General features: G+C 36.8%; 2 protein-coding genes across 8 annotated transcripts in view; one reads left to right on the top strand and one right to left on the bottom strand.

Annotated features, from left to right (window-relative positions):
* The window catches only part of TPR (translocated promoter region, nuclear basket protein), a 43,254-nt gene extending 36,837 nt beyond the window's left edge, over positions 1 to 6,417 (bottom strand). For 3 of the 4 annotated variants that reach the window (XM_035333912.1, XM_035333913.1, XM_035333911.1), the window contains exons 1-8: positions 6,229 to 6,379; positions 4,799 to 4,903; positions 4,373 to 4,446; positions 2,864 to 2,960; positions 2,364 to 2,467; positions 1,524 to 1,688; positions 706 to 798; positions 506 to 586 (exon numbers count right to left, since the gene is read on the bottom strand). In XM_035333912.1, the coding sequence (XP_035189803.1) occupies positions 506 to 586; positions 706 to 798; positions 1,524 to 1,688; positions 2,364 to 2,467; positions 2,864 to 2,960; positions 4,373 to 4,446; positions 4,799 to 4,903; positions 6,229 to 6,379 (870 nt within the window). Of the gene's footprint in view, positions 1 to 505; positions 587 to 705; positions 799 to 1,523; positions 1,689 to 2,363; positions 2,468 to 2,863; positions 2,961 to 4,372; positions 4,447 to 4,798; positions 4,904 to 6,228 lie in introns of all 4 variants that reach the window. The other variant, XM_035333910.1, reaches the window with a different exon arrangement.
* Positions 6,418 to 6,429: 12 nt separating this feature from the next.
* Positions 6,430 to 23,563, top strand: ODR4 (odr-4 GPCR localization factor homolog). Of its 4 annotated transcripts, none has more exons than XM_035333923.1 (14): positions 6,430 to 6,502; positions 7,489 to 7,623; positions 8,089 to 8,220; positions 8,604 to 8,699; positions 9,869 to 9,975; positions 11,039 to 11,075; positions 11,199 to 11,339; positions 12,090 to 12,185; positions 12,721 to 12,786; positions 14,415 to 14,543; positions 15,195 to 15,285; positions 16,924 to 17,109; positions 21,065 to 21,157; positions 22,382 to 23,563. In XM_035333923.1, exons 2-14 carry the CDS (start codon positions 7,525 to 7,527, stop codon positions 22,447 to 22,449), a joined length of 1,341 nt encoding a protein of 446 aa, XP_035189814.1. In that variant the 5' UTR covers positions 6,430 to 6,502; positions 7,489 to 7,524; the 3' UTR covers positions 22,450 to 23,563. The 4 variants fall into 4 exon arrangements, with proteins under 4 accessions (XP_035189814.1, XP_035189812.1, XP_035189811.1 ...); XM_035333921.1 differs by lacking the exon at positions 6,430 to 6,502 and adding an exon at positions 6,895 to 7,029; XM_035333920.1 differs by lacking the exon at positions 6,430 to 6,502 and adding an exon at positions 7,072 to 7,300.
* Positions 23,564 to 25,852: the final 2,289 nt, after the last annotated feature.

Below are 25,852 nucleotides of genomic sequence, written 5' to 3'. Positions count from 1 at the left end.
CTATCTTTGTCTTATTCAACATACTATAGAATATTTTTCACTCTGAGCTGACAAAACTATCAAAAATTTCTTGCTTAGACACTGCTTGACACAAGCATGACATTCAGCTTTCTCAACTGGATCTCTAACACTTGCAGCATTCACTGAAGTGAACTTCTACTAAACATAAACAAATGCTTCCACTCATGTTTTATGTAACAACATTTAACTCCTAATACATCATAAAATATAACTACACTGATAAAAATATGAAGCACTAAAACAGTGAGCATAAAGTTACTATTTAACCAGTTTTGTTTAAACTACAAAATGATGCAAACATGTTGCCTAAGACAGGATGTTTTACAATGTTTGTAATGGAAGGTAGTCTTCCTTACATCCTCTACTTTGCAGAAATAAAAAAAAAGCAAAGAACTCTCACAAAAATTGGCCTGCATCACACTTAAGCCTAAGAGCAGCCACAAGTAATACTAATATACTCTCATTGCTGAATCGTTAAACTTACCTTATACAGATTAGATAACTTTATGTGGGCATTCAGTTCATTGTGGAATCTTTCCTCCATACTAGCTTGTTGTTCTTTTGCCTAGTAAATGAAAGGAGACACAGGGCAAGAGAGCATTCAATCACCTCTATTTCACACTTAAAAAATTTTTTTTACAATCAGCTGTAATGCTATTACGCATGTACTTCGAGTTACCTTACCTCCTTCAGTTTATTCAAAAGGTCTTCCACATGTTTCTGAAGATTTTCATTTGACTGTTTTAAACTGCTAACCTGTTCCTCCATTCTGGATACCTGTTCAAACAGTGAATGAGGACACAATGTATAAATTTGTCTTTATTTGAGCCAAATTAGTAATTTGTTTTCAAAATACCGATCCCATTGTTATAAAATGTAAACTTTTATGCTCTTTCTGGCACCTTTGCTTGTTTATAAGTAGAAAACAGTCTTGGCTCAAACACATTCACCTAAATGAAATAGTGCGAATCCTCAAATTGCTCATATTACGTTACGTATACCCAAATAGCCGCATGGTCCTCAAGGCATGTAAGTGCTATAGAAAGCCTGACCAATTGACCCATTAAAACAACTGTTTAGTTACCTAAACAGAAGCTCACTAAAGTTGAATATTTGCAAAATACAGCCACTGATTCTGGCACATATTTTGATTCAGGAAAACAAAAATATCAGCAACCCACCTCCAAAAGAAAGTTGAATCAGATTCCTTTGCCCCATGCACAATTAAGAATTACATTCCTGTACATTTTAATAGCATTATATTGTTTTATCCTTTTGTTAGAAGTGATTCCTAAATTTCTAGCTTACCATTAAAAGTTTGACAGTCATAAGCATTCATATTCCTTATAATTCTCAAGTTAAAAGAAAGAACTCCTTGCTAATTGCATAAAACACACTATTTTTTCCTTTAATACAGCTATTACTTATTTTTGTTAAATTCAGGTAATCGGGAAATATAACTTAAAAAAATAAATGGCAAAAGCACTCAGAAATTATATTACCTCCTCCTTCTTGTTCTCCAGATTACATCTAAGCTCCAAGATTTCATTGCCTTTCTCCCTGGCAGTATGTAGAAGTTCATCTGTTTTGGCTTTCAACTCGGTGTTCAGCCAAGTGTTTTGACTCTGTAGCAGTTCTTTTTCTTGCTCCAACCTTTTCTCACGGTACTAAAAAGAAAATCACACATTGTAATTGTACTGGTTCCCTAGAAAATAAAGAAGCTAACAAAGTACTACCATCAGAGTAAAAATTATGTATTTTAATTTGGTAAATAACACCAAATGAAAGGTAATACATTGGTAACACTAAGTTACCAATCTCAGACTAAGAACTTCCTGACACATAAGTTAGTTTCCTCAATGGTTATTTCAGCTGGGAACAGTAACTAGGGTAATACCTAGTTCAAAGAAATAAATTAAGGTATCAAAGTTTTTTTCTCCTCTCTTTTCCTTTCACCCTTTTAATTTTTTACAGAGTTATTTCTGCCCACAGAGAAACATTCACAAATAATGATTTTTCTCCCTTCTACCTGCCTTTGTGAGCCCTTCCTCCTTTTAGCCCTTCCTACTAGCTGGCAGAAGCAGCCACTGTTGCCACTGATGAGGCTTGGATAAGCTTGCCTAACTCAATGCTCCCCTCTCCCGCTTGTCTTCCATGATTATACTTCTCACTTCCAGGCCCAACCATCAACTTTAAAATAAAATCATTCATCATAAGTAACAGGAGTAGGCTTGACCTACTTTCAAAGTCAATAATGACAAAATGATTACATCACATATAAACAACTACTTACTGGTAACATTATGACACTAACAGGTACTATGCACATAGGAACTACTCACCTTCACAGTAATATCTGATGTTTGAAGTTCATCCAATTTTAGCTGAAGTTTCACCTTTTCTGTGTTTGCTTCTGTGAGTTTTTCATTTAAGCGTTTAACATCCTCTGGGGGAAGAAGAAGTGAAACCATTGTTAAAATCAAAAGGTAAATGTAGAATTAAATGTAGAACTCAGATTTCATTACTGACCAAGTTTCAATGAATTGTAAAGAATGAGAACAAACAACATATAACGTATAAATTATACAATATCTCATTACACAATGTACAATTTATGATTTTGTATCTAGAAAATCAAACATCAATTATCAAACTACTGTAGTTTTGTGCAACTGGCATAAAAAGCCTTGCTTGCTTTCTTTCCTCTAAGTAGCTTCCTGATAATCCATTATTTGGAGCTGCCTATATAAACTGGACATTGCGTAGTGTTCCAATCACCCAGGGAAGCATTCTACTTAGCATAATCATATGAACCAATTTGTTAATATATTCTTGGTTATACCATTTAAATGTTCAACTTCCTGAGATCGTCTTTCACTTGTTCGAACCAAATCTCTCTTTTCAGCTTCCAGTTCTTCTTTTTCTCTACTTAATTGGTTCTGAAAAAAAAAAAAAAGAAAAAAAAAGAAAAAAAGAAAAGAGCAATAAAGAGAGAGAAAGCTGATAGCATTTAAGACAGTTCAGCCAGTACTTACACTTATCATCACAGGGAAACTGCTAAATGCTATCCCACCCAACTACAGAGATTGAAAACTAGGATAAGAAGCTTCTACAGTGGACAACCGAAACAGTCTAAACTACAGAGTATGAAATTATGGCTGAAGTCCATTGTTTCTGTCGTGTTGGGAACAAGTCAAACAATTTCAAGTTAACATACATACTCTTCTAGAGCCTAAGAGACAACAGGTTTCAGTTCTTTTTTTTCCCCCCATAAATCATTTCGATACTAATGCCCAATTGCCCTTTTGTGCTTAAATGCAAAATATCAAAGATCAGACAGCAAAGCAGAGAGAACTATAACACAGCTTTTCAAGACCAAGACTGAATAGGTAGTCTCCACATCTTTGCATTTTAACTGACATTAAGGTCTGGACTGCCATAAGATTCCTCCTGATTCTTGCTGTATTTAAACAAAGACTAAAATGAAAAGTTTTGTACATACAGCAGATTAAATGAACTGAAGTCCTAGAAGAAATGCAAATCAAACAACAAGAACTGTTCAAAACTACATCTAATTATAACATGCTTTGAAATACAACTTTTTTAGATAAGGTGTTCGTTGAAACTGTTTTATTTGGTTAAGTAAAAGATAACTGAGTAACCGAGGAATGAACACGTTAAAAAAAAAAACAAAAACAAAGTCAATAGTCTTGGATTATTTACAGGCCATTGTATTGCCTTTGTCTTCTAAGGTGGCAATACAAACCACTTCAGGCAGACCCATGTAAGGCCCTCTGGCAAAACAATCACGTCCGCCTTCTCATTGTGGAAGAATCAATATAATGATAACATTTTCTTTCCTGCCCCAAAATTAGTGTTCCGCTGGATCAGTCATCCAAAGTGACTCATCCTGTAACCCCATGACTTCTGAGCATAAGGAAAACAGTACCAGGATAGGGGAAAGAACGGAAGAAAAACAGATCTCCTCTTTAATTTGCAGCTCTGCATTAAATTAACTGTAACATGAAGCACACCTTTGTCTGATTTTTGAGGTTCAGCTTAAAGTCACTTTGGAACAGGTTTCAGATAGAATGAAACAAATCTATTCAAAATGAAATAAAAGCATCTGCTTTGGCATACGTTCACCTGTAATTTAATTTGCTAGAACATAAATGTCTACTCAAATAAACCAACATGAGAAGCACGTGCAATTTTCCTTTACACATGTTCATCTGGATGTGTACATCAATACAAAGTTGTGCTGATATTGACACAGCCCAGCTTGGAATTTGATTGTGTTCTTCACTGGCATCAGATAAACTGAAGTCTTACTGCCTAGTTCTTCCAATACCTGGATGGATGCATTACGATCCTGAGCATCTTCAAGCTCTCTGTTTTTCTCATTCAGTGACTTCAACTGCTCATCTGTTGGGAAAGAACACACAGTAGTGAGGTGTCTATAATAAAAATCCAGTAAGTGGACTGGGTGGACTAGGCAGTATTGCAGCAGCCTCAAATAGTCACTGGGGGCAGAGGCATTTATTGTGAAAAGAAATACGTAAACCACCATATTACCATTACAATTTTTTCCCCATTAGAACAGAAAATTCCATTAAAAATGCAGACATACATAAGCACAAAACCTCCCTGTTTGCAGAAGTAATAATTGCATTTGATGGTTGAATATTCAACTCCTATTTAAAACTTAATGCATATCAACATAACATTGGACTAAAGAATTAAAATCCCATCCAGTCTTAAGAATGGTCATACTCACGAAGTTTTTTAACCTCCTCACGGAGAGTTTGACATTCTTGTGTCTCAGTTACAAGCCTCTCCTGACTTTGAGCCAGTCGCTTTTCTACTTCAAAGTACTGTTGTTCTGAAAAATAACAATATTACCTCAATTTTGCTTCAAAACTGTTATTTTTCTTTCTTCTATTTATCAAGGATCCATATTTACAGACTTTAGACAAAAACAGTATTTGTCAATAAAATATTTTAAAAATACTAAAATAGAATTTGAATAAAAATGTCTTTTTGAAGCTAAAAGATAAGTTTTCACATATAATTAGCGCTGTTTAATGCATTTTTAATATGGAAATATATGTTTCCAGAAATGATCCACAAAATAACAGTTTGATTAATTTTTATACTTCTTGAAAATTTTTATGTAGCTAGAGTTAGCTAGATTAGCACAATCATATAGTGGGCTCAGTTGTGCCAACATAAAGCTTCAAGCTTCTTACGTCTTTAGATGTAAGAAGACAGACTACGTCTACACATATACAAGGAAAGCCATGTAAGTCTAGGTGTTGAGATTTAATTTGGAAAATGTTTAAAAGTTCTTAAAAAAAACTAACTCGTGCTCTATGCTGCATTTCTCATAGCACTAAAAAATAAAAATAAAATAGATCTGAATTTTGATTCATCACCTGAAACACTGTGTCACAGAGCTTAACTGTTAAATGCTTTGTTAAACCAGAGTTAATCTATCAGGCACAGTGGACTTCTAGGGAAGTATTGAGGGATTTTTTAATGTATTTTATACTTACTACCACGTTTTAAAATTCGAAATAATGCTGCCTTCCAGCTACGTGAATAAAGCCAGCACATGAAAGAGACTAACGTGCTAAAACTTGTAACTCACCTTAATTTACAGTACAATTTAATCACTTACTGTAGCTAGACTTTTATCGTGAAACAGACAGAAAGGTTGAAGGAAAAATAGAATGTTTATGCCTACTATGTAAACTAACTTATTTTGTCAGCATTGTCCAGGGCTTACACTCATCTACCCTCCTCCCGCTTTACCCCAGCTCTCCACAGCCACCACTTTCTCCGTGACCATGTAATCTCCAAACCAATACAAAGGCTTTGTTTGGATTAGGAGCACTTTATCCGGAAAAGTTGCAGTCTCCGGCGTGGAATTTAAAGGAAAACCTTGGGGAGTCGAGTGAACAAATCAGTACTGCTCCTCCACGAGGATCGAAGCTGACCGGAGCGAGGCACTGCCTCTGCAAACCTAACCAAAGACGCTCTGTGCGCGCATTTTGGAGGGGTTCTGACTCTGTAGGATAACTCGAGGGAGCAGCACCACGCTCTCCTCGCCGCCCCACACCGAGCGACCCCTCCGGTCCCGCTCCTCCCATCGGGGGGCCGCGAGGCTCCCGGCCCGGCTCCCGCTACCCCTCGCCCCGCGCTCACCGCTGTCCACCTTGAAGCGCTCGTGCCTGGCCCGCAGCCCATCGATCTCGCTCTGCTGGTCGGCCAGGAAGCGCTCCAGCTTGCCCTGCACCGCCTTGGGCAGCTTGGCGAGCTCGGCCCGCTCCAGGACCTGCTGCAGCACGGCCGCCATCTTGGCGCCGCGCGCCGCACCTCCCCGCCCAGGCACCGCGGGACACGGCGTTTTCCTGCGCGGCTGCCGGCGCGCTGACGGCTGCTTCCGCTTCTGGTCGGGCAGCTCCGTCCGCCATGTTGGGTGAGGCCGCGCCCCCGGTCGCCCCCCGAGCACGGCTGAAATGGCGCCGCGAGGCGCTAAGGCTTTGCGGCCCTCCCGCCGGGGAACGGCTCGCTTCTATGGGGCGTCCCGCACGGCCGGGCGCTGCGGTGGGGGGGGAGCGGAGCGGAGCGGCGCGGCGTTGGGGCTTCTGCCGCACACAGCATGGCGGCCAGCCCTCCCGCTGCGAGCCCCCGTAGGCGGGAGGCGGTGAGAGGGCGGCCGGGGCGGTCCCGGGCAGCCCCGGGCAGCGGAGGCGCTGTTGGCCTGGCAGCGCGGGCTGAGGCGAGGCGAGGTGGGGTGAGGTGGGTTGGGGTGAGGTGAGGTGTCCGTTCCCGCCGTGTGCCTCGGCCCGGCCCACAGCTGCAGCTCCGCCGGCCCCGAGCTGCTTTCGGCCGCAGGCGCTGCCCGCCCTCGGTGCCCGCCGACCTCCGCCGCTCCCTGGCAGCTGCTGGGCCAGCCGCGGCGCCTCGGGCCCTTCCCGGCACAGGGCTGCGTGTAAGGGCGCGGTGAGTCCCCCTGTCCCCGTGCCCTCCTGTGGTCACCCTAAAGACGGCATCTTGGAGAGTGTACGGCTGCCCTGCTTTTAATTCATAATAATTAGGGTTAAATTTGTTCAGTGCAAACGTGCACTGTAGCAGTTCGCTCCCAGAGGGGGCTGAATGTGAAAGCAAACGCCCTGCTTATCTCTGATGCAACGTGATGCAGCAAGAAACTGTTACTTGGAAGCATGTTTTTCCTAGCACTTTCCTCCAGGGTTTTAAAATAGTTTTCTTTAAAGTAAGGCTCATGTGTGCTTTTCCTTCCGTTCAGAAATGAGTATTTTTAAGCTACAAAGAACTTCAAGATCATGAAGATCTTTGCTGGATAAAAATTAATGTATTCAGGATTTTTTCTCTGAGACTTCCTTTTGTGTAACCGGTGTAGTTGCCAATATATACTCTGACTTTGTGTCCTTTGTTTTGTAGGCTGAAAATGTAATACTGAGTCTTAAACCCGCAGCAATGGGTAGAACTTACTTTGTTGAGGAAGCTATTGGGCAGTATTTTTCAGACCTCAGCACAAAATTTAAACCTTATGTCACTGGCCTGTTAATAGGGCAGGTAAGTTTGTGAAGCTTGGAGCATGCCTTTGTGTTAGTAGGATAAATTCCCCTTAGCTTTAATCATTGTTGTTAGGTCTATTAACGTAATACTGAGCTTGTATAATGCTGCAGAGTCGTGCTATGACCAGAAAGGATACTATAAAGTGTATGCAGCATCAAATGAGTACTCAAGTCTCTGAAAACTTTTTTTTTTTTTTTTCCTGAAAGATATGACACAAAGAAAAGAAACTAAAAATCTCAGTTGTAAAACTTTGCATTAAAACCTTGTTTAGAGTTAAGGCAAATGAATAACATGAAGGAAGTAGTTTTGTGTCAGGTTATTACAGAGTTTAAGGCTACATGCTGTAAGGCAGCTTTTACAGGTGTTACATAGTATTTACATAGTTTTACAGTGTTACGTAGTATATTGCCAGACTTGATAAAACCCTAATGCTGTATTTGTTCATATTAATGTTCTTGAAAGTGTTCATCACAAAGAGACTACGTTATTCGGGCTGTTCGAACACCTCCAAAGGAAGAGCAGAAGGAAGGCAACACCAGCCCTTCAAAACTGGAATCCATTGATGAAGAATGGATCACTGCACATGCAAGTCAGGTAGCACAGTGAGTTATTGAAGGGGATGGGAGAAACAAAAAGGAAATATAATGTACAGAAATTTCTATCACTTCAGTAATTTCTAGCCCCTTTCTCAAAGTAAAGGAACCTTTTTAGGCACACAGTCTGGTATAGTAATTAAACCAAAATCCCCATGTTTATTGTTTTCAAAGTTTATGACGAAACAGTGACTTGATTGGGCTGAAGTGGGAAAATTTGCGAGATACTCTCCTTCCATTTCAGAGGATGCTGTATCGGAAAAACAGCCTTGCTTATTTTATTTCGATTCTCTGCATACTTCTCTCGTTAGGAATTTTTGGTATATATGGTTATACCTCTGCTGGATATCTGATTTCTATTAATACATGTTCTTTTCTATTAAGGTTTCTAGAATGCTTCCTGGAGGTTTATTAGTTCTTGGTGTGTTTATTATTGCAACTCCAGAATTGTCAAAAGACAGTCAAAATGCTTTGCGCAAGGTAAGTAGAGGAAAGAGGAGGAAAGATGAGAATTTTAGGTGTGTAGCTGAGTAATTTTCTGTTACTGTCTACTGAAGACAGTAGACAATCGTGGTTATTTGCCCTTTTAGAAATAAAGCAGCAAAAACATTCTGGTTTGATTTCTGGTTTTGAGATTGAAACCTCAGAAGCTGCTGTCCTTTGGGACTGTACAGCAGCCTTCATTTGCTACCTGTGTATTAGGGTGTTATTGCAATATTAATTCTTCAAATATGCTGTCTTAAGGTGTTTACTAAAAGTGGGCATTCTGTCTTAAAGAAAATATCTTTAAAGTTGCATATATTAAGCTAAATCTTTGTAGCACAATCATTAGTAATGGTAGCATACTAGCTTTGTGACTGATTGAATTGTTTAGAGGCACTTATACTAGTGCAAGATCTATAGTTCTGGTTTCTTTAAAAGGAATATTGTATATATAAATGTTGACTTAACTGTGTGGGGTATTATATTTAAAAACTACTTGCTACCATGTCTAGTAACATTCCTTATTGTTCCAGGATCAGAGCATCTAGTGCTACATTCACTTTTTGTTCCCTAGATATAGTTTCATTTTCTTCTTTTCATAAGACAAACATAAGTGATTTTAACATGAGTAAGATTTAAAGCCTTGGGTCTAAGACTGAACGTTGGCAGTAGAATATATTTATAGTGCAGCATAATCTGGTCTCAATAGTGATTATTGAAACTAGAAACCAACATGAGAAGATGATTTGTGTATAGGTGATCAGTGATTGCTGAATTCAAATTTGTTTGTTGACTTAGTAGCTGTTTTGCACAGCTGTCATTCCTGATCCTTAACCCTTAAGAATAAAGCTGTAATATTTTTTTTCTAAGGAGAAAAGCATACAAGTTAAATATGTGCTTGGTTCAGTTTAAGAGGAACCTAAATTAAGTTTGCACAAGCAACATTTCCTTTAGAGTATTAGCCTATGAAACTTTGCTGAATGTTCTTTTAATGTGATAATTTGGTGATGTATAAGCTGTGTTTTCAGTTTATCTATAGTCATGATATTGTTGAGCTTACAACTTTAGTGCAAGGCTATTTACCAGAACTTGTAATGCATTATTTGCGTGGAAAAATCCATAATACTTTTTTTTACTTTTTTTTTTTTTTTTAAAAAAATCTTTAGATAATCTTCTCAATAGAAAAGTCTTTGACTAAAAGAAGGCTCTGGAAACCTGCTGAGGAGGAAGTCTCAGACAGAGCAGCCCTTCAAGTTTGTTCTGCTACAAAGAAGTATCCTTTATTAGCAAGCTTTGACTGAGGCCACTACCCCCCAATCTGGTTTTTGTAGTTATTTTTGAATGAAAGATTGTGTTAAGATTCCCAGGGTTTGTTTGGCACACAAACCTTAAAAAGCAGTGTGTCTTCTGGTTTGCTCCGTTCACTGCACGATGTCCAGTTAATACATGTTGTCTGTGCTTAGTGTAACCAGTCAGTGTTTGGTATGGCATGTGCAGCTCTCTTTTTCTGGGTATTCTGTATGAGTACCTAGGATAGGGTATCAGACTGCTCATGCTAGAAACTAAATTTTTCTTTGGATTAAAAGTAATGGGTGTGCTATGTTTGGTACTTTTAATGTAGAAACTGCCAGGCGAAACTGTTTGTTACCGATAGACATAATTGTTCTTTGTTTTCTTCAGAACTGGAATAGAGAGCAAAGTTTTAGACTGGTAGGTGAATTGGAAGGGGAAATTTGTTTGAGTTTGGATAGACCAGTAAGTTGCTATCATAGAGTTTTCTGATTAGCCATTAGTAAGGCTGCTGGTCTTCTCGTTGCTGCACAAGTTCCATGATTTGTTACTATTAGGTTTGTGTGTGGTGGTATCAAACTATGCCTTTCACCAGTTTCCTTGATTTGTATAAAATAAGGGGAGCATCTGAAATACTGTACAACTTAAGATTGTCATTAAGTGGTGCTGTAATGGTAGTGGGAAGTGCCAAGCATGTGGACACTAGTGCTGCAGAAGAATGTTGTGTCTGTTGATAACAGGATAAGCACAAGAAAAAGCAAGGCTTTCCAGAGAAAAGTGAGAGAAACCAGGACAGATTGCAAATGTGTACATTGGTGGTTGTAAAAAAAAAAAAACCATTGATCTTAGTACTTGTAAGAGATGGGACAGCATCACTATGGTAGTATGAATTTACAGTCAAATGCATTTGTACTTTTTTACACTAATGAAAGATGCAAACTTTATTCAAAGCTTATATTGGAGAAGAATTTACTATATAAAGGATAGAGTAACTGTTCTTATTTGCTTTTTACTTTTCACTGAATCTTTTTCTTTAAGTAGTGCAGAATAGTTTGCCGAACCTACGATGTACAAGATCCAAAGGTAAGTTTGACTTGTGTTTTTGCACAGCTTTTAATGCATGACAATGTTCAAAAAAGAAAAAAAAACACGTTAGTTATGTACTGTTTTTTGTATAGACACTTTCTTCCTTATTTCTTCTCTCAGAGTTCAGCTAAACCAGCAGATTGGAAATATCACAGTGCTCTGTCTGCTTCCTGGTTGTCTTTGGACTGCACAGTAAATGTTAATATCCACATTCCACTTCTTGCTACTTCACCCAACCATGACTTGGAGAAGAATACCAAGGTAACTAACTGGCTGCACCAGTCTTGTTTTTAATTTCTACAGTACTTCTTCTGCTGGAAATTAAATGTGACAAAGATTTGAATACACAGTGTAAGTAGATGAGTAGGACTAGTAAGCAGGGGATGTCTGACACTATAATTCATCTTTTAAATGTTATCTGAAGTTACTGTGAAGCATTCCTAGTATAAAAAATGCTGACAGATATTTTTTTTTCCGCTGTGCTTAGTGTTGGCAGTTCCCTTTTCTCAAAATTATTGGCAATGTCATGAGGATCCTAATTAAAGTCCCTTCTGTTTCACCTGGTGAAAGGTTGCACCCAGTTAAAATGGGGGTGGGATGCTTTTAATACAAATTAACTTTCAATAGAATTTACAAAAGTATAATCGTGTGTTTCATTTCTGGGGTAGCACTTATCCATAAAGAAATTAATATTTCAATATTCATTTATTAATGAATATTGAAATGAATATTGAATATCGAATATATGAACAACGAATAATGAATATTGAATATATTCAATATTCATATTGAATATATGAATAATGAATATTTCATCAATATTCATATTTCAATATATTCTGAATACTTTAAGATTTGGCATAGAAAAATATATAAACAGATATTTTCAGAGACTTTAAAACCTCCTCAGAGTAACTTTTGAAACATGTTTCTGTAGTCTTCAGCATGATACTGCCCAACTCTTTTAGTGAAGTTCTTTTTATGAGATTTTTGCCTTTGCTTTCTTTAAAGAATGGATTAAATCGATGGTCAAAACAGATAGAGGACAGTGTTTTTCTGATCAATGGACAAGTTAAAGATGATGATACAGAACTGCTGGAAGGGCAGGTGAGTGCTTTACAACAAGGAATTAAACTCTTAATAGATTTTATAGTTAGAACTCCTGGTGTAATAGAACAGTGAATGGGAGGTCTTCTGTACGATGTTGGTTGATGTAATTGGCCTCTTTCAAATAAGTAATGCACAGGACTCCTTGTTTTCCCATTCTCACGGCAGTAAATTGCCTCTTCTTCCTCTAACACAGTGAAAGCAATTACTATATGTGAAGCCTGACTAAAATTTTTTCTATATGTTGTCTCTGGCTTTGTTGCCTCATTAAACAACCTGAGTCAGGTGTAAATATAGGTGATGAGATTTCTAAGACCTAGTGTGTCAAAATGCTCAATAAAGAGTGGCTGCCACATTCATATCTTCTTTTAGTTTTGTAATTATGTTTTCATGGCTGTTTTACGTAAGTTTTTGTCTCTTAAAAGCTATAAACAAGGGCGCATTTTATGCTATTGTGAAGGTAACTGTAAAGTAGCTTGACATTACTGATTCAGGGAGATTTTTTGTATTTCATCTGACATTCTTTTTCTCTCAGAAAAAGTTAAGAGGAAATACTCAGTACAGCAGTCAGATTTCTGATGTCAAGGTTCTGACACAGCTGGTAAGTAGTGCACTCTGATAAAATACAATAAAAAATGAAAGAACATTCTTAATTGTTGTCTAGAAATCCACCTTAATTTATCGTAAGATATTTTCCCCCTTGGATATTGTCTGTGAAACTGGCTATGGACAGATTGGAATGCTTTTTGTCTTTGAAATTTTCGTAGTGTGATAGTAATGTTGTGTAAGAATTGCACAATATAGCTGTGAGGAAAATTTGAACCGCTGGTTAGCGAAATGAAGTCCTACGAACTAATTCAGTTGATAGTGGGACACCTGTACCTCCCTGCATACGTTATTTTCACAGTGACTGCATTCTGATGTTCAGAACGAACCCCATGCTTTAGTTTGTCGTGGCTATCTTTGGACATTTACTTTAATGCTTTCATCAGAAGCTCAGTCACTGGTCTGGGGTTAAGATACAGATCCTGTGAGCTGAATCATAATCTGGAGCTGTTGGGTCTGTGTTAGAAGTTTCCACTCCAGCAGAGCTTATGTTGATGTGACATTTGAATTAGGTGCCCCAGCCAAGTTTGCAAAGTCCAATGTATAGGCATTGTTTTGTAGGCTTCCTTTAGTAAACAGGCCAACCTGTTTTGTCACATAGGATTCTCTAAAGCTGAATGCATCTAGCAAAGCATTTATACATTTATACATATATACATACATATACATATGTATATATATATACATATATACATTTATAAAGTGTCATTTTTAAGACTTGTATCAACAAAAGTAGATTAGTTTCTGTCATTGCTCCAATGGTTAATCACTTCAGAGGAAGGAAGGCTTTTTATTTTGACATTATTATAGACTCATAGAATGGTTTGGGTTGGAGAGGACCTTAAGGATTATCTGGTTCCAACCCCCTGCCATGGGCAGAGACACCTCCCACTACACCTGTATGCTCAAAGCTCCATCAAACCTGGTCTCCACTTCCAAGGATGTAGCATCTGCAGCTTCTCTGGGCAACCTGTTCCAGTGCCTCACCACCCTTATAGTAAATAACTTCCTCTTCATATCTAATCTAAATTTACCCTCTTTTAATTTAAAACCATTACGCTTTTTAAAAGGGTTTCCAATCATGACATGAGTCAGTTAAGCAGTTCATGTGGAAGTTACGAATCCACTTATTTCCAGGTGTTGTCTTAAAATGCTTCCTAGAACATACTCATTGTTTTGGCAATCAGGGGAACTATTTGTACGCAGCAGCAGTTCGATGCAGTTCTAAACATTATCAGATTTATGATTTATTGATGACTGATGGGATGGTTTTCAGGATACCCTAGGTTATGCTTACTACATAGTAAATAAATAAACCTTTGAATAATAATAACAAAAAAGCCACAAGCCACTTCTCTGAAAGGTTTGAGAATTTCTATAGACGCATATTTAAATCACAAAATATGGAATGTCTGGCAAAGTAAATACATCATACATAATGGAAAAGGAGAGAGATTCTCAGTCGTAGCTAACAAAACAAAGAAAAAAACTGACAAATTATGAGGGAAGACAGATTATGTGTAAACATCTTACGGTATGCTATTAATTTCCTAGTTATGTTTTTTCTTAATCATGCTGCAAGTGCCTAGGTAACGAGATAAAATTGAAACATTTATTTTTCAGTCCCAGGGTTCAAGTCATAGATCAACGGCAACAGTCCAAGTCTGCAGTGGTTCCATAAATCTCAAAGGTGCTGTGAAATGCAGAGCCTACGTACATAACAACAAGCCAAAAGTTAAAGAAGCTGTTCAGGTAGTGAAAAGGTGAACTAGCAGTTCATCAGTTTTTTTTTTCCAAAATACTTGAAGTTTATCATACTGTTTTTTACTTTGCTGAAATAGTGAGGTCTAAACTGGTGTTGAAACATTCACCTTTTGAACTTACAGATTTATTTCTGAAATCATCTATTTGTGTGATGGATTCAATTCCTTTCTTGCTTTTAGCAGATATGTCTTCTGTTAATACTGTTCTCTGGTGAATCTTTACAAAACTTATAAACTTATGATGAGGCTGTCACAAGTTTTCTTAAAATTAAGAAAATATTTCAGACTGTATATTTATGTACACATAAATGAGAAAATCCAGTCTTGTTCCGTGTTGTTTCTTATTAAATCAATGCCTTGTGATTGTGTTTTGTTTTTAGTAGTAATGCTCAGAAATTTTTAGTTCTAACAGTACTAATTTTTTGTCTTCTTTCATCTTTGCTTTGTTTTCTGGTTTATATTCTTGTGATGTTAGCTTGTCTTTATTGGACCTTTAATTCTCTTTAGAGCTCTTATTGTCTGGAAAACTAATCTTTCAACAAGGGCTTGACCTATGAGGGACTTCTTTTGTTGTTTCTTACTAGTCAAAAGGTTTGCAAATGTCTTTTACATTGCTCAAGCTTTGTCTTTTTCTTTGCAGGCTTTGAAAAGAGACATAATAAACACATTGAATGATCGTTGTGAAATACTGTTTGAGGATCTCATTATAAATGAAGGACCTCACAAAAAAAGTAGGAATTAATGGAAAATCCATTTACATTTGCAGTGAATTTTGTGTTTTTATAGAAAAATCAGCTGGCATAAGGAATTTCCACTATACTTAGAGCAGAGTAAAAAGCAAATGGCACAGTTTCTATTTGGCAGCCCTGACTTTTTCTTAAATCCGGAGAATTTTGGTTCAGTTTGTATATGTTCATTGGTATTACAGTTTTCAAACAAATTTTGTGTTCAGGTCTTCTAACCACTAAATGCAATTTCAGCCTCTTTCTCAATGGCAGTGAATTTTGTAATTTTTTTTTTTTTAATTCTGTAGTTGAAGCTCCTGTTACTGAACTCCTAATTGTAACTAGCACATTTGTGCTGTGTACTTTTTTTTAAATCTCCCTATGGTATTCATATTAATATTGAAATTAAAGATATAAAATTTGTCAAGATTAAAGAACTAGCCGGACGTGGCCTTGGGTGTTCTTACATCACCCATGTTATGAATGCTAGTGGACATCATTTTTGAAGTCCAGTACTTCATCTCTGTTAAATTAAATATGGCCTTGTATCTGGTCATTATGGTGTGGAAAAAGTATCGTCACTCTCATATTTTCTAATTAACTATGTAACTATAAGAGCCATGTTGGCTCTTCCCACAGAACTTCTCATCACTTCAAATTTCATTTTACAGGCTTGGTATCATTTAAAGAAGTAGATCTTATTTCAACACCACTAATAATTGCTAAAATTGCATTGGCTTGAATTTATCAGAGCATCCTAACAGAAGCCAGAATACAATGCAAGTTGATCTCGTGAAAATAAAAGTTCTTACCCTGATTATATTAAAAACCAATGGGATATATACAGAGACCAAATCTGCTAGCTCATTTCGGAGGATTCTTTAAACTTCTTTGAGGCAGTGTAATGATACTGTGTTATTTAATTTTTTTAAAACAAATATTAGTTGAAATATCTGTTTGTATCTTCTACAAGGTTTTCTTGTATATAGGATCTTCAATCTTTTGTAGTGATTCTAGGGGAAAAAAAAAAAGAAAAGAAATGGAAACAGGTTGATCGTATAAGGAAAAAGAACTTGTGTTCAAAATTATCATTTACTTTAGGATAACAGTTCTTTTTGGTGTGCTATACCATTCTACATTACTATTAGCTAACCTTTATCTGAACTCCGTGCTTTAAATTTGATGCTTTTATTTGCATGCAGTTTTCAGTTTCCTCTTTAGATGGCACCCGTGCTTTGTGGCTGTAAACATGCAATAAAGAAGCCAAGTGTTTGCAAATCCTCTGTGTTGTTGAAATTATATGCTGTCCTGCGTACACTCTTATCTTCAGTCTCTCCCAGAGTTCTTTTGCTAGTTACTGTAAACATGATAAAAGGTCTGTTTAACATTTTATAGTCTGTTTTGGAGGTCTCTCAGATATTTCTGGAGAGAGTAATGTGAAAATATAAATCAGTATAATAGCAGCCAAAACTTTCATAAAATAGTAACAACTTAACAAACCATGTTTGAAATCAGGATTTCTACATGGAAACCTTGAGCAGTTCTGTTGCAATAGCTTTGTTTTACTGTCAGAGATTACTTAGGAATCTTATCATAACTTGCAAGGCTTTTATTTGAATGGCATTTTTCCCCATTTTCTTTTAGATTTTGAGAGGGTATATCATGTCTTACCTCAGAGACTGTTTGTCCCTTTTGCTGGATCCAGTGTGATGCTCAGTGATTATAAGTTCGGTGATGAGGCTGCTGGAGAAATTCGGGAACGTTTTGTTGAGATGTTGGACCAATCTGTGCAAGCTGAAGATATCCATATAGCAGAGGAACTTAACACAGGTAAACAAAGCAGCTGAGAACTAGGATAGAAGGCATCTGTGATTGCTGAAATGTTGACTAATATCATAGGCCAGCTTTATCCAAATACGGAATGTAGTATGTTTAAGGTTGGTTTACTTGTCAAGCTTAAACATTTTTTCTATATAAATCTAATTACATTTTGTATATATTTTTGAAAAATGGTAAGTGTTTTTGCAGCTTCTGAGTTTGGCTTGTAACAGAGTACTTGCCCTCCAGAAAAAGATGTGCTTTCTCATTGCTTGCATTATCTGTGCAACTATGGTCGCAGCTCATAAGTTCAGATAGATAGTAGAAGTTTAAGCTATTAGCAAAAAAACAAACAAAACAAACAAACAAACAAAATAGTCTATTGTCTTTCAAGAAGTTCTCATGATAAGACCCCTTCAAAAATACCAAGTCTCTTCTTTGTTCTGAATGTTGTAATTTATGTGCCAAATATGGTGCTTCAATACTGAAGTTTTGTGGTTCATTTGAAAGGGAAAGAAAATCAACAGAGCTTTTCATCTACTGAATGTCTAATAAGTTTATGATTTGTCTATGAGACTGTTATATTTTTTTTAATATAGATATTGTTATAATCTAATCATTGAATTTTTTTCTGAATAACCTGACTTAAATTGTTTCATGTTTTTTCCATGAATTTTATTTTAATGTTGAAGCCGAATCTGTGAAATGGATCTAGTAATACTTCCTGTCACCTCTTGGAAGAGATTCCTCCCACATATCCTTAAAAGCTGCTGCTTAAAGTTTTGTAATTTGAATACAAAAAAGCCCCACTGATTCTCAGATATAGCAGTAAACACTTTTTTTTATATATATTGATACTTGTGTACAAGAAAAGGAGACGTTTAGCCAACGTGCTCTGAGTTCAACTGTGATTACTGATAACTGTTTGACCCGCTTGTGTACTTAGGGTTTTTTGTATTTCTTAATTTGAGAACTAACCATAAATTCATGTCTTTCTGAATACATCAGTATTCCTAGGTGTTAACTAAACCTGTTAGCAGTGAATCTGACTCATCAAGTTGAGAAGTAAAAGATGTGCACAGCTCAAGAGCCTAAAGAAAAAACAGTAAAGCCAATAAAAATCTGCCTTATAATACAAGAGTAACTTTAGTAATCTTAAAGCTAATTGTTAGTGAGCATTAAACAATTAGCGTAACTTAGGGAAGTAAATTAACGTTGTTGTAGCAGCACTAAAGGTAGGTGTGTGGGGGGAAACATGATGACTCAGTTTGGCTTTATTGCTTATGTAAGGATGTATGATCTGGAGGTAGGAGGAAAGCATAATTTGGAATAACATAATGCATCACAAAGATTTGATGGCACTAATATGTCTAAAGTGATGTCCAGATACCCAAACTTACTTTGTCAGCAGTTCTCATAACTTTCTGGTTGTAGAAGTAGGCACATGGTATTTTTTTTAATGTGAATTGAAGTAAACATGTAAAAGAAGAAAGGGGAAAAACATACTAAAAGGATTTCTGAAAAAAAAAGAGACTGGCCTTGCCCCAATGAACACCAAAATGTTTGCCTATAAGAATGAGTTCTGTTAACAATGGTGGTGGCAATAATGCTATGAACGCCATGCTGTTTGTTTCTTATAATTATTGTTGTGAAATTATTAGCTTGTCATTTATTAAAATGCCTCTTCTTTTATTAATGTTAGGAGGTCATTTTAGAAATTAGACCTGTTAGCTGTCTGCTCCTTTCCCCCCCGCCCCCAAATATTATTTATTGTAAAGAAAAGCATTCACTTTGCAGTTTGACTTTTATTGGTACTTTGAGATGAAGTTTCTATAGATTGCTGTAAACGTGCTTTTGTGGCATTAGAGTTTGGGGTTTCTCTTGTGCATTCACAGTGCATCATTCTAATATGGGAGGGATTTGTTGTTTCTCAGAGCTTAGAGCTGGCTTTAGTAATGTGGATTTTGACATCTTTCTGTTTGTATCCCAATTATTGTGGTTTTGGACACCAACCTTGAATTAACTGAAAATTATATCCATTACAAAATAGTGGGGAACCTTTGCTTTTAAAAAGTAATGTTTAAAATTAAAAACATTTAAGCAGGCTTTTAAAACGGTGCTTTTTAAAACAGGAAACTTGTAAAGAAGAGTATCCAATCAACACAGTGAAAAGATTTATTTTTTAAGCAGCATTTAGTCAGCACATATGACAAAGATGTTTTGAGCGGGTCAGGTATGCTTTCTTAATACGGCCTGCTGCTGTCTCGTGCAGTTTTATTCTCTCAATTCTTTGAACAGCTCTCCAGCGAGGTCACTATGGGCCACGCTTTAAAATTGTTACTTGGAAAAGAGAAAAAAAAAAAAATGACCTCTTTATAATTGAAAGTTATAAATGACTCTAACACTGTGGTTTCAAGGTATTTAGTACTTTAATACATGCCATTGAAAGCTCTGCATTTATTATTGGCTTTACTAAATCCCTGTTCCACCTCAGGGTGGGGGATGTTAAATATACTAAGTAGATGAGGTGGTGGTAGTAATCTCTTCCCCATCTTTGTTAGAAAATTGAAGAATTAATGAAGAATTAAGTATTCATATAATTGGTAACGGAAAGCTTCTGCTTTCAAAAACTGCTTGTGATTTATACCACAGCTGCTTCAAATACAGGCCTTCCGTAACTTAATGGCATAAATGCCTTCAGTAACTAAATAGCTCCAGGTTTTTTTTACTGCTTCTTTCCCCCCCCTTTTTTTTTTCCCTGAGCAAGTGAGCTTTGCTGCCTTGATGTGCAGCTTCAACAGTTTCTTTCAGAGGTGTAACTGTCCTTAAAACCGTGTAAAAAAAAAAAAAGTTAGAGGGCACAAACTGCCCTACTTGCTCATCAGAAATAAAGCAGAAGGTAACCTGCTGGATCTAGGCTTCAACGGGGAGCCAAGAAATGTAGTCAACTTCTCTAAAAGTAAGATGCTATTTAGGGAATTGAAAACTATTAAGTACTCTGGACAGAATGTGATGCTCTTATTTTGCTGGTTAAGGTATTTACTTGAAAAGCTATCTTGTAACAGTTAATCACTTATTTAATGTGTGCTAGTTGCAGATTTCTGCCTCATATTTTAGGCAGGTGAGGGCGTGTTTTCCTTTGCACAGAAAAAAATAATGATGAAACAACATCCTCAAATGGACTTTAAAGTGATGATAATTCCCTTTCAAAAAATCACTCCCATGCATTGAATTTTTTTGCCATTATTTTATGTATTTTGTGCAGGTTGCAGAGACATCTTAAAGGTGTGTTTATGCTTGGTGTGTGTATATATGTATATCCTGTTAAGTTTCGTATCAGACAGTTCTTAACTACTGTATTGTAGTACATCCTATACAAAGCTGGTTGATTCAAGGGTAGAAATGGCTAAAGACAGGTTGTAAAAGACTAGTTTGAGTGCTTTTTTTGAAACTCAAGATCTTGTGCAAGTTAGTCTTAAGATTCTGAAGATACATGCACATGACTCATCTTAGATGACAGAAACAGTCTATCTGATCACACATTTGGTTTATACATTCCCCCATATTTTATGATAAAGTACTTTTCCATGAATCATTAGCACATGAATCATAATGGGATGTGCCTTGTATTACTCAGCTATGTAATTTGTAATTAAAGCAGATTGACAACCTCACTCTGAAAATGGGAGATCCATTTATTATTTAGATCAATATTTTGTAGACTTGATAGTTTGCACTGTTGTATTTTTTTCCTCTTTGTCTTAATTTTCAGAATGGGAGCTGTCTGTTAGTCTTTCTCATATGTCTGGGGTAGCTGCTGTACCATTCCTACTAGAACAAACTGTTTTTTCTAACATAAATATACTTTGTGAAGCTGATATGAAGTTGATTATATTTTGCATTAACAGAAGTATGAAATGCAGATGTTAGCTTTTCACCTGGTATTGTTCACTTGATTTCCATGCAGTTGATATTTGTCCAGTTACTGAAAACAGAGATGACACACAACAGAAACAACTGACAAAAGCAACATTGCTGTTGAAACTGCAACAAAATATGGGTATGTTACTTCACTGTTTCTGCTGTGGCAATCCAGAATTTCTAATGGGTTCCTTTCACTAAAATTTGCTTCCACAGTGGTGGTGGTATTCTCACAGCTGGCAAGATTAATTTAAAAATGTCTTAATCCCTCCTGCTATCCTAATGCAACAGCTTTTTTAAGATGTGTCCTGATTTCACTGGAGCATGGTGTTTTGGGGGAGAAAAGAACTGCAAGCTGCTATTTGAACAAAACCAGTGCTTGCGTTTGTTCAGCCTACAAGTTGATACAGAAAGCTTAAGTAGATTTCTTTCTTTGTTGGAGAGCCATCACTTCTATAATTCTGTAGTTGGAAAAACAAAACCACAGTTGAGTGGCTTGTTCAAATAGGCATCCTGAAATTGGTTAGTGACTCATTAGCTTCTTCTGATGCTGACAAATATGTATGGGCTTGGGTGGTAATTGTCAGCCTCAGAAATTGGGGGAAGAGCAGTCACCAAAATCCTCCAACTACAACATCTCCATGATATCCCTTGGTCCAGCTCTCATACATCTGTCTGCACTTACTGGAGTTCTCTTTGCTGAGAGCTTTGCCTTTTTGTCTTATAACAATTATATTTCAGTCAACAAACCGATATCATTTGCTTTCCATTAATTCTTAAGCCTAGAACATGGTAACTGGAAGATTAAAGCAGAAGAATATTAATTTCTGTTTGTTTTGCATATAACCATGTTTCCTGTGAATCATCAGTCTTTTTTTTCCTAGTACGTTCTACTCAACTGCATCAGTAACAAACTATTAATAAGAAAATGGCTGTTCTTGTACAAAAAGACTTAAGGACTAGGTGCCACACAGGAAAGGAAAAACTTAGTAACTTTTGTTTCTTAAAGCTTTTTTTTTTTTTTGCTAGTCTTCTGCCTATTCTTCCTAGAATTAAGCAGTAGTGTGTAGTCATAGCATGATTTTATGGACTAGGACATGGCCAAGTTACTGCAGAATATGCAGCTGTAGTTCTGGAAGGAGCCTGCTCTGATCAGAAATGTTATGTGGTACTTCTATAATTTAATTAACTGAGATCATAAGTTTCGATTTAGGCTTAGCGCTGGTGTACTTAGCTTTTGGGGTGGCTTTTACTGTTTTTCCTCTTGCTTGTCATTCACATTGACCCTGCCCTCCACACCCTAGCTGCTGATGACTGTGCTGCCATTGCCGCTCATTGAATTCATTTCTTTTGTTGTTTTTAGGTGTGGTAATAGCAGCTGCTGTTGCAGTCTTTGCATCAATCTTCTCTTTCAATTACTTCAGCGACTGAAGTCAAGAAAAAGAACCCTCATTGACATATTGATCAGTAATCACACTTACACAAGACTGAAACATCTGGGTTTAATACATTAGCACCTGAGAATTGTTACCTAAATGACACCGGTTAGATGTGCAACATAAATTGTAATGAAACATTCAGTTACCTTGTTCCAGCACGTAGTTACTATTGCAAGTAGCCAGTGAATCAAGTTCTTAAGCTGACTCTGTTATTGTGTATAAATTAATTAATAGTACTATGCTCTAGAAAGAGCCCCTAAACCAACACAGAACCTCAATTTTTCTGTGACTTGCTATTTTAATGTAAAATGCTCCAGCTGGTGTTTTTCAGGCTATTGGTAATACTAGCAGAGTTACTCAGTATGGCAATTCTTGCTTTAGAGGTTCCTTTGTTAAGAGAAATCTCATCTCATTAAACTTAATTAGGGAAAAATTAGGTTTTATGAAGCCAACATCTTACCACATGCATTTTTAGGTAATACTAGTTAACTGTCTTACTAGGTATACAAATAGTTTTCAGTAGACCAATTCAGACTGCAAATACCTTAGTTCAAGACCAGGAGAATTCAGAAATCAGTAAAATATATTGAGCTTCTGGAATATAGATATGCTGCCTTTTACTTGCTGACTTCTGATGACAATTTCTTCATCCAGCCCTGATTCAGTCATCTTTCTCTTAAAAATTTTAACTATTTCAGCAACAGCTTCATCTAGACAGCTCTAATTATCTTGTAGATAACTAAGTTGTCAAAGTTTGTTTGGTAATCATGATTTTTAGAATATAAGCAGATTTTTTTTTTTGTTATAAGATATTCTCCTGGGTATGTTAGGCAATAACATTACTATAAACTTGCCATGAGGAAAGCAGGAGGAAGGAAAAACTAGTAAGATTAGTAAAGGCAATGCATATATGAAATATGATGTTTGTTTGGATCTGAATTAGAATAGAATTCCAGATTTTAGGGCATTTTAATACCACTGCAAATTTCTTTTTAGTGTAAAGGTTCTAGAGCACTATGAAAAATAAACGCTTACGTTCTAAAGCATAATAGACTATGTATTGATACTTTTATTAAAAGTCAACAATGAAAAGGATGCATTTTAAATCTTCTTGCCTCGTCTGTGTATTCTGTTTTCGTGTGTTTGTTAAAATTATGTGCTTTGAGTGTTGAACTGTGTTTTGGAACACAGTGCTGATCTTTTGTGCTCAGTATTGTTCAAGTAGAGCCTCTCAGGGAAAAGTGAATGTTATAATTGGAAACATTGCTTTCAGGTAAGTCCTTCAGCTGCTGCATGTTTTATAGATGTGTATTATTCTGTGCAAATGAGTGGAATCAGTATATAAAGTGACATACAAAAGCAGTCAATTCGGGCACTCCTGTGGTGGAAGTTGGGTGCTGTCCAGAAAATGAGATGAATTTACCAATGTGCTTCAAAACATGCTTGGTCTAAAAATAGCTCTACTACAGCCTGTATAAGGAAGTAGGGCAGGGTAATAATGGGAAGAAAAAGGTGTTTGTTTGTTTGTTTGTTTCCCATACCCATCATTCCATTTGTCTCATTCTTATCTCTGTCTCTGGAGGACCAGGGCTTGATTCTGTAGAAGTTCCCTCTTGCTCTTTTTAAACAAGTATGCTCTTAAACTTGTATCCACTTGATATTTTCTTGCCCAAGTGTGACTATTGTCTGGCTTTCTTAATGGTTAAATCATTTGGTATGAGATTAGAAAACAAAGCGTTATCTTTGTACCCTAAACAACAACAAAGTCACTAAATTGCACCCCTCTTGCCAGTCTCGAACTGGAGTTTGCCTGCAGTTTCTGTGTACAGCGCCAAGAAAGAAATGCAAGAAACTGTCTGCTTCTGTAATGCTTTTTGAAGTTCTCTACTTCAGTCTCAGAATGCCTAGCTTATCTGTAAAACAAAAATCCACTCAACTGCGAAGTGCTTCAGTGTCCACCTCAGTGCGTGTTATTCTGTAGGTGCCTTTTACTCAAAACTAAGCCAAGGAAGGGAGAAGTACAGCAATCGAGACACTTGCACCCAAAAGGAAAATTGTCATGAAATGCTCTTCCTATAGCTCTTTGTTGTGTTTGGCAGCTGTGGTACAAAAAGTACAGCTTGTTTAGATGTTCCATGGATCCCCTTGCAAAGAACTCTCTATTCTCCCTTCCTTATGCAGGCGTATTTCAAAGTGTACTAAATGGTCTTTATGACATTAACACACTAATTGTCAAATTAAGCCTTCAGTTTATAATTTACCAGGTATCAGGGATCTGTGATAGTTTAGTATTGTAGTTTGAGGTTGGAAGAAGGCAAAGAAAGAAGTTGCTTTTGATGAGCTTTCTGCTTTAATAAAGGAGACTGCGTTTTGTAACCATCTGTGCAGTAAGAAAACAACTTAACCCTGTCAAAGCAAAAATGAGTAATTTGACTTGTATCTACAGATTGAGCCTTCCAGTCATCCTGCTGTGAGGAAATAGTGGTTGTAGAAGAAAGCAGGTTCTCGCTTGTTTAAGAATTACAGAAGGGATTTTATCATCTTCTTGCTTCCCATTCCCTTTGCACTGTTAGGTCATTGACAACCTGAGATAACAATTTATTTTAAGGAAAATTAAAAGGTATGTGTTAGAAAAAAGAAAAGCAAACTTCTAAATGCCTATTTATTGACTTATATAACTTTTATTCAGGTCTTACGTAGGCACATCCTCTTCCTGATAATTAGACAATCTAAAGCTTTCAGTTTGTGAAAATCCCATTGCGACTGAAATAGAGCTTGACTAACTCATATTGATGTCTGCAAACAGATTTTTATTTTAATGTGCAAGAGTCTAGAGGAGCTGTTGGAACTTCCATGTCAGAAAATCTGGCTCCTCTAAATGTAGTTCTAAAATTAAAGTTCTGGAATACTTTTTTTAAAAAAAAAAATTCATTTTCTCTGCTTGTCCCTTTAATTCATTAGTATTTCTTTTGCAATGTTTACATCTAGAAGCTTCAATTCTAAGGGCTATCTTTCAGCATGTCAATAACTAACGTGTACCTACTAGAGCTTCTATTCTCAGTCTGATCAGCAGTGACACCACTGATAATTAGGCTCCCCACCTTCATTTTTGTCTGTGTTGGTGTGTCTGAAGACGTGCAGGGTCTATCCCACTTTCTGTCAAACAGAAGAGTAACTGTAGATTAGGGTAGCAGGAAGGCTGCTCCCATGTGCTTGTTAAAACATTTACTACTTGTTATTCAAGAATCTTCTGTACAGTAGGATGATGTTTGAGTCAAGTCTTGCTTTTTGTTTTGAAGTTCCTAGTGTGTGTGGCCTTTTTTTTTCCTGCAGAAATAGGGATGACTGCTGTGATCAGAGCTTTACATGAAACTTAGTCATGAGGTTCTGTTGAG

Source organism: Oxyura jamaicensis, chromosome 8 (assembly GCF_011077185.1).
Source record: "Oxyura jamaicensis isolate SHBP4307 breed ruddy duck chromosome 8, BPBGC_Ojam_1.0, whole genome shotgun sequence".
In the NCBI taxonomy this organism is placed as follows: domain Eukaryota; kingdom Metazoa; phylum Chordata; class Aves; order Anseriformes; family Anatidae; genus Oxyura; species Oxyura jamaicensis.
The sequence above is the reverse complement of the archived record's forward strand: the minus strand, read 5'-3'. Positions and strand labels throughout refer to the sequence as shown.

Coding starts and splice junctions, on each gene's coding strand:
- ODR4 (XM_035333920.1), top strand. CDS start 7,223: ATGCAGCAAGAAACTGTTACTTGGAAGCATGTTTTTCCTAGCACTTTC. Junction 8,221..8,603: donor TCACTGCACATGCAAGTCAG/GTAGCACAGTGA, acceptor TTTTCTATTAAG/GTTTCTAGAATGCTTCCTGG. Junction 15,286..16,923: donor TGAAGGACCTCACAAAAAAA/GTAGGAATTAAT, acceptor ATTTTCTTTTAG/ATTTTGAGAGGGTATATCAT.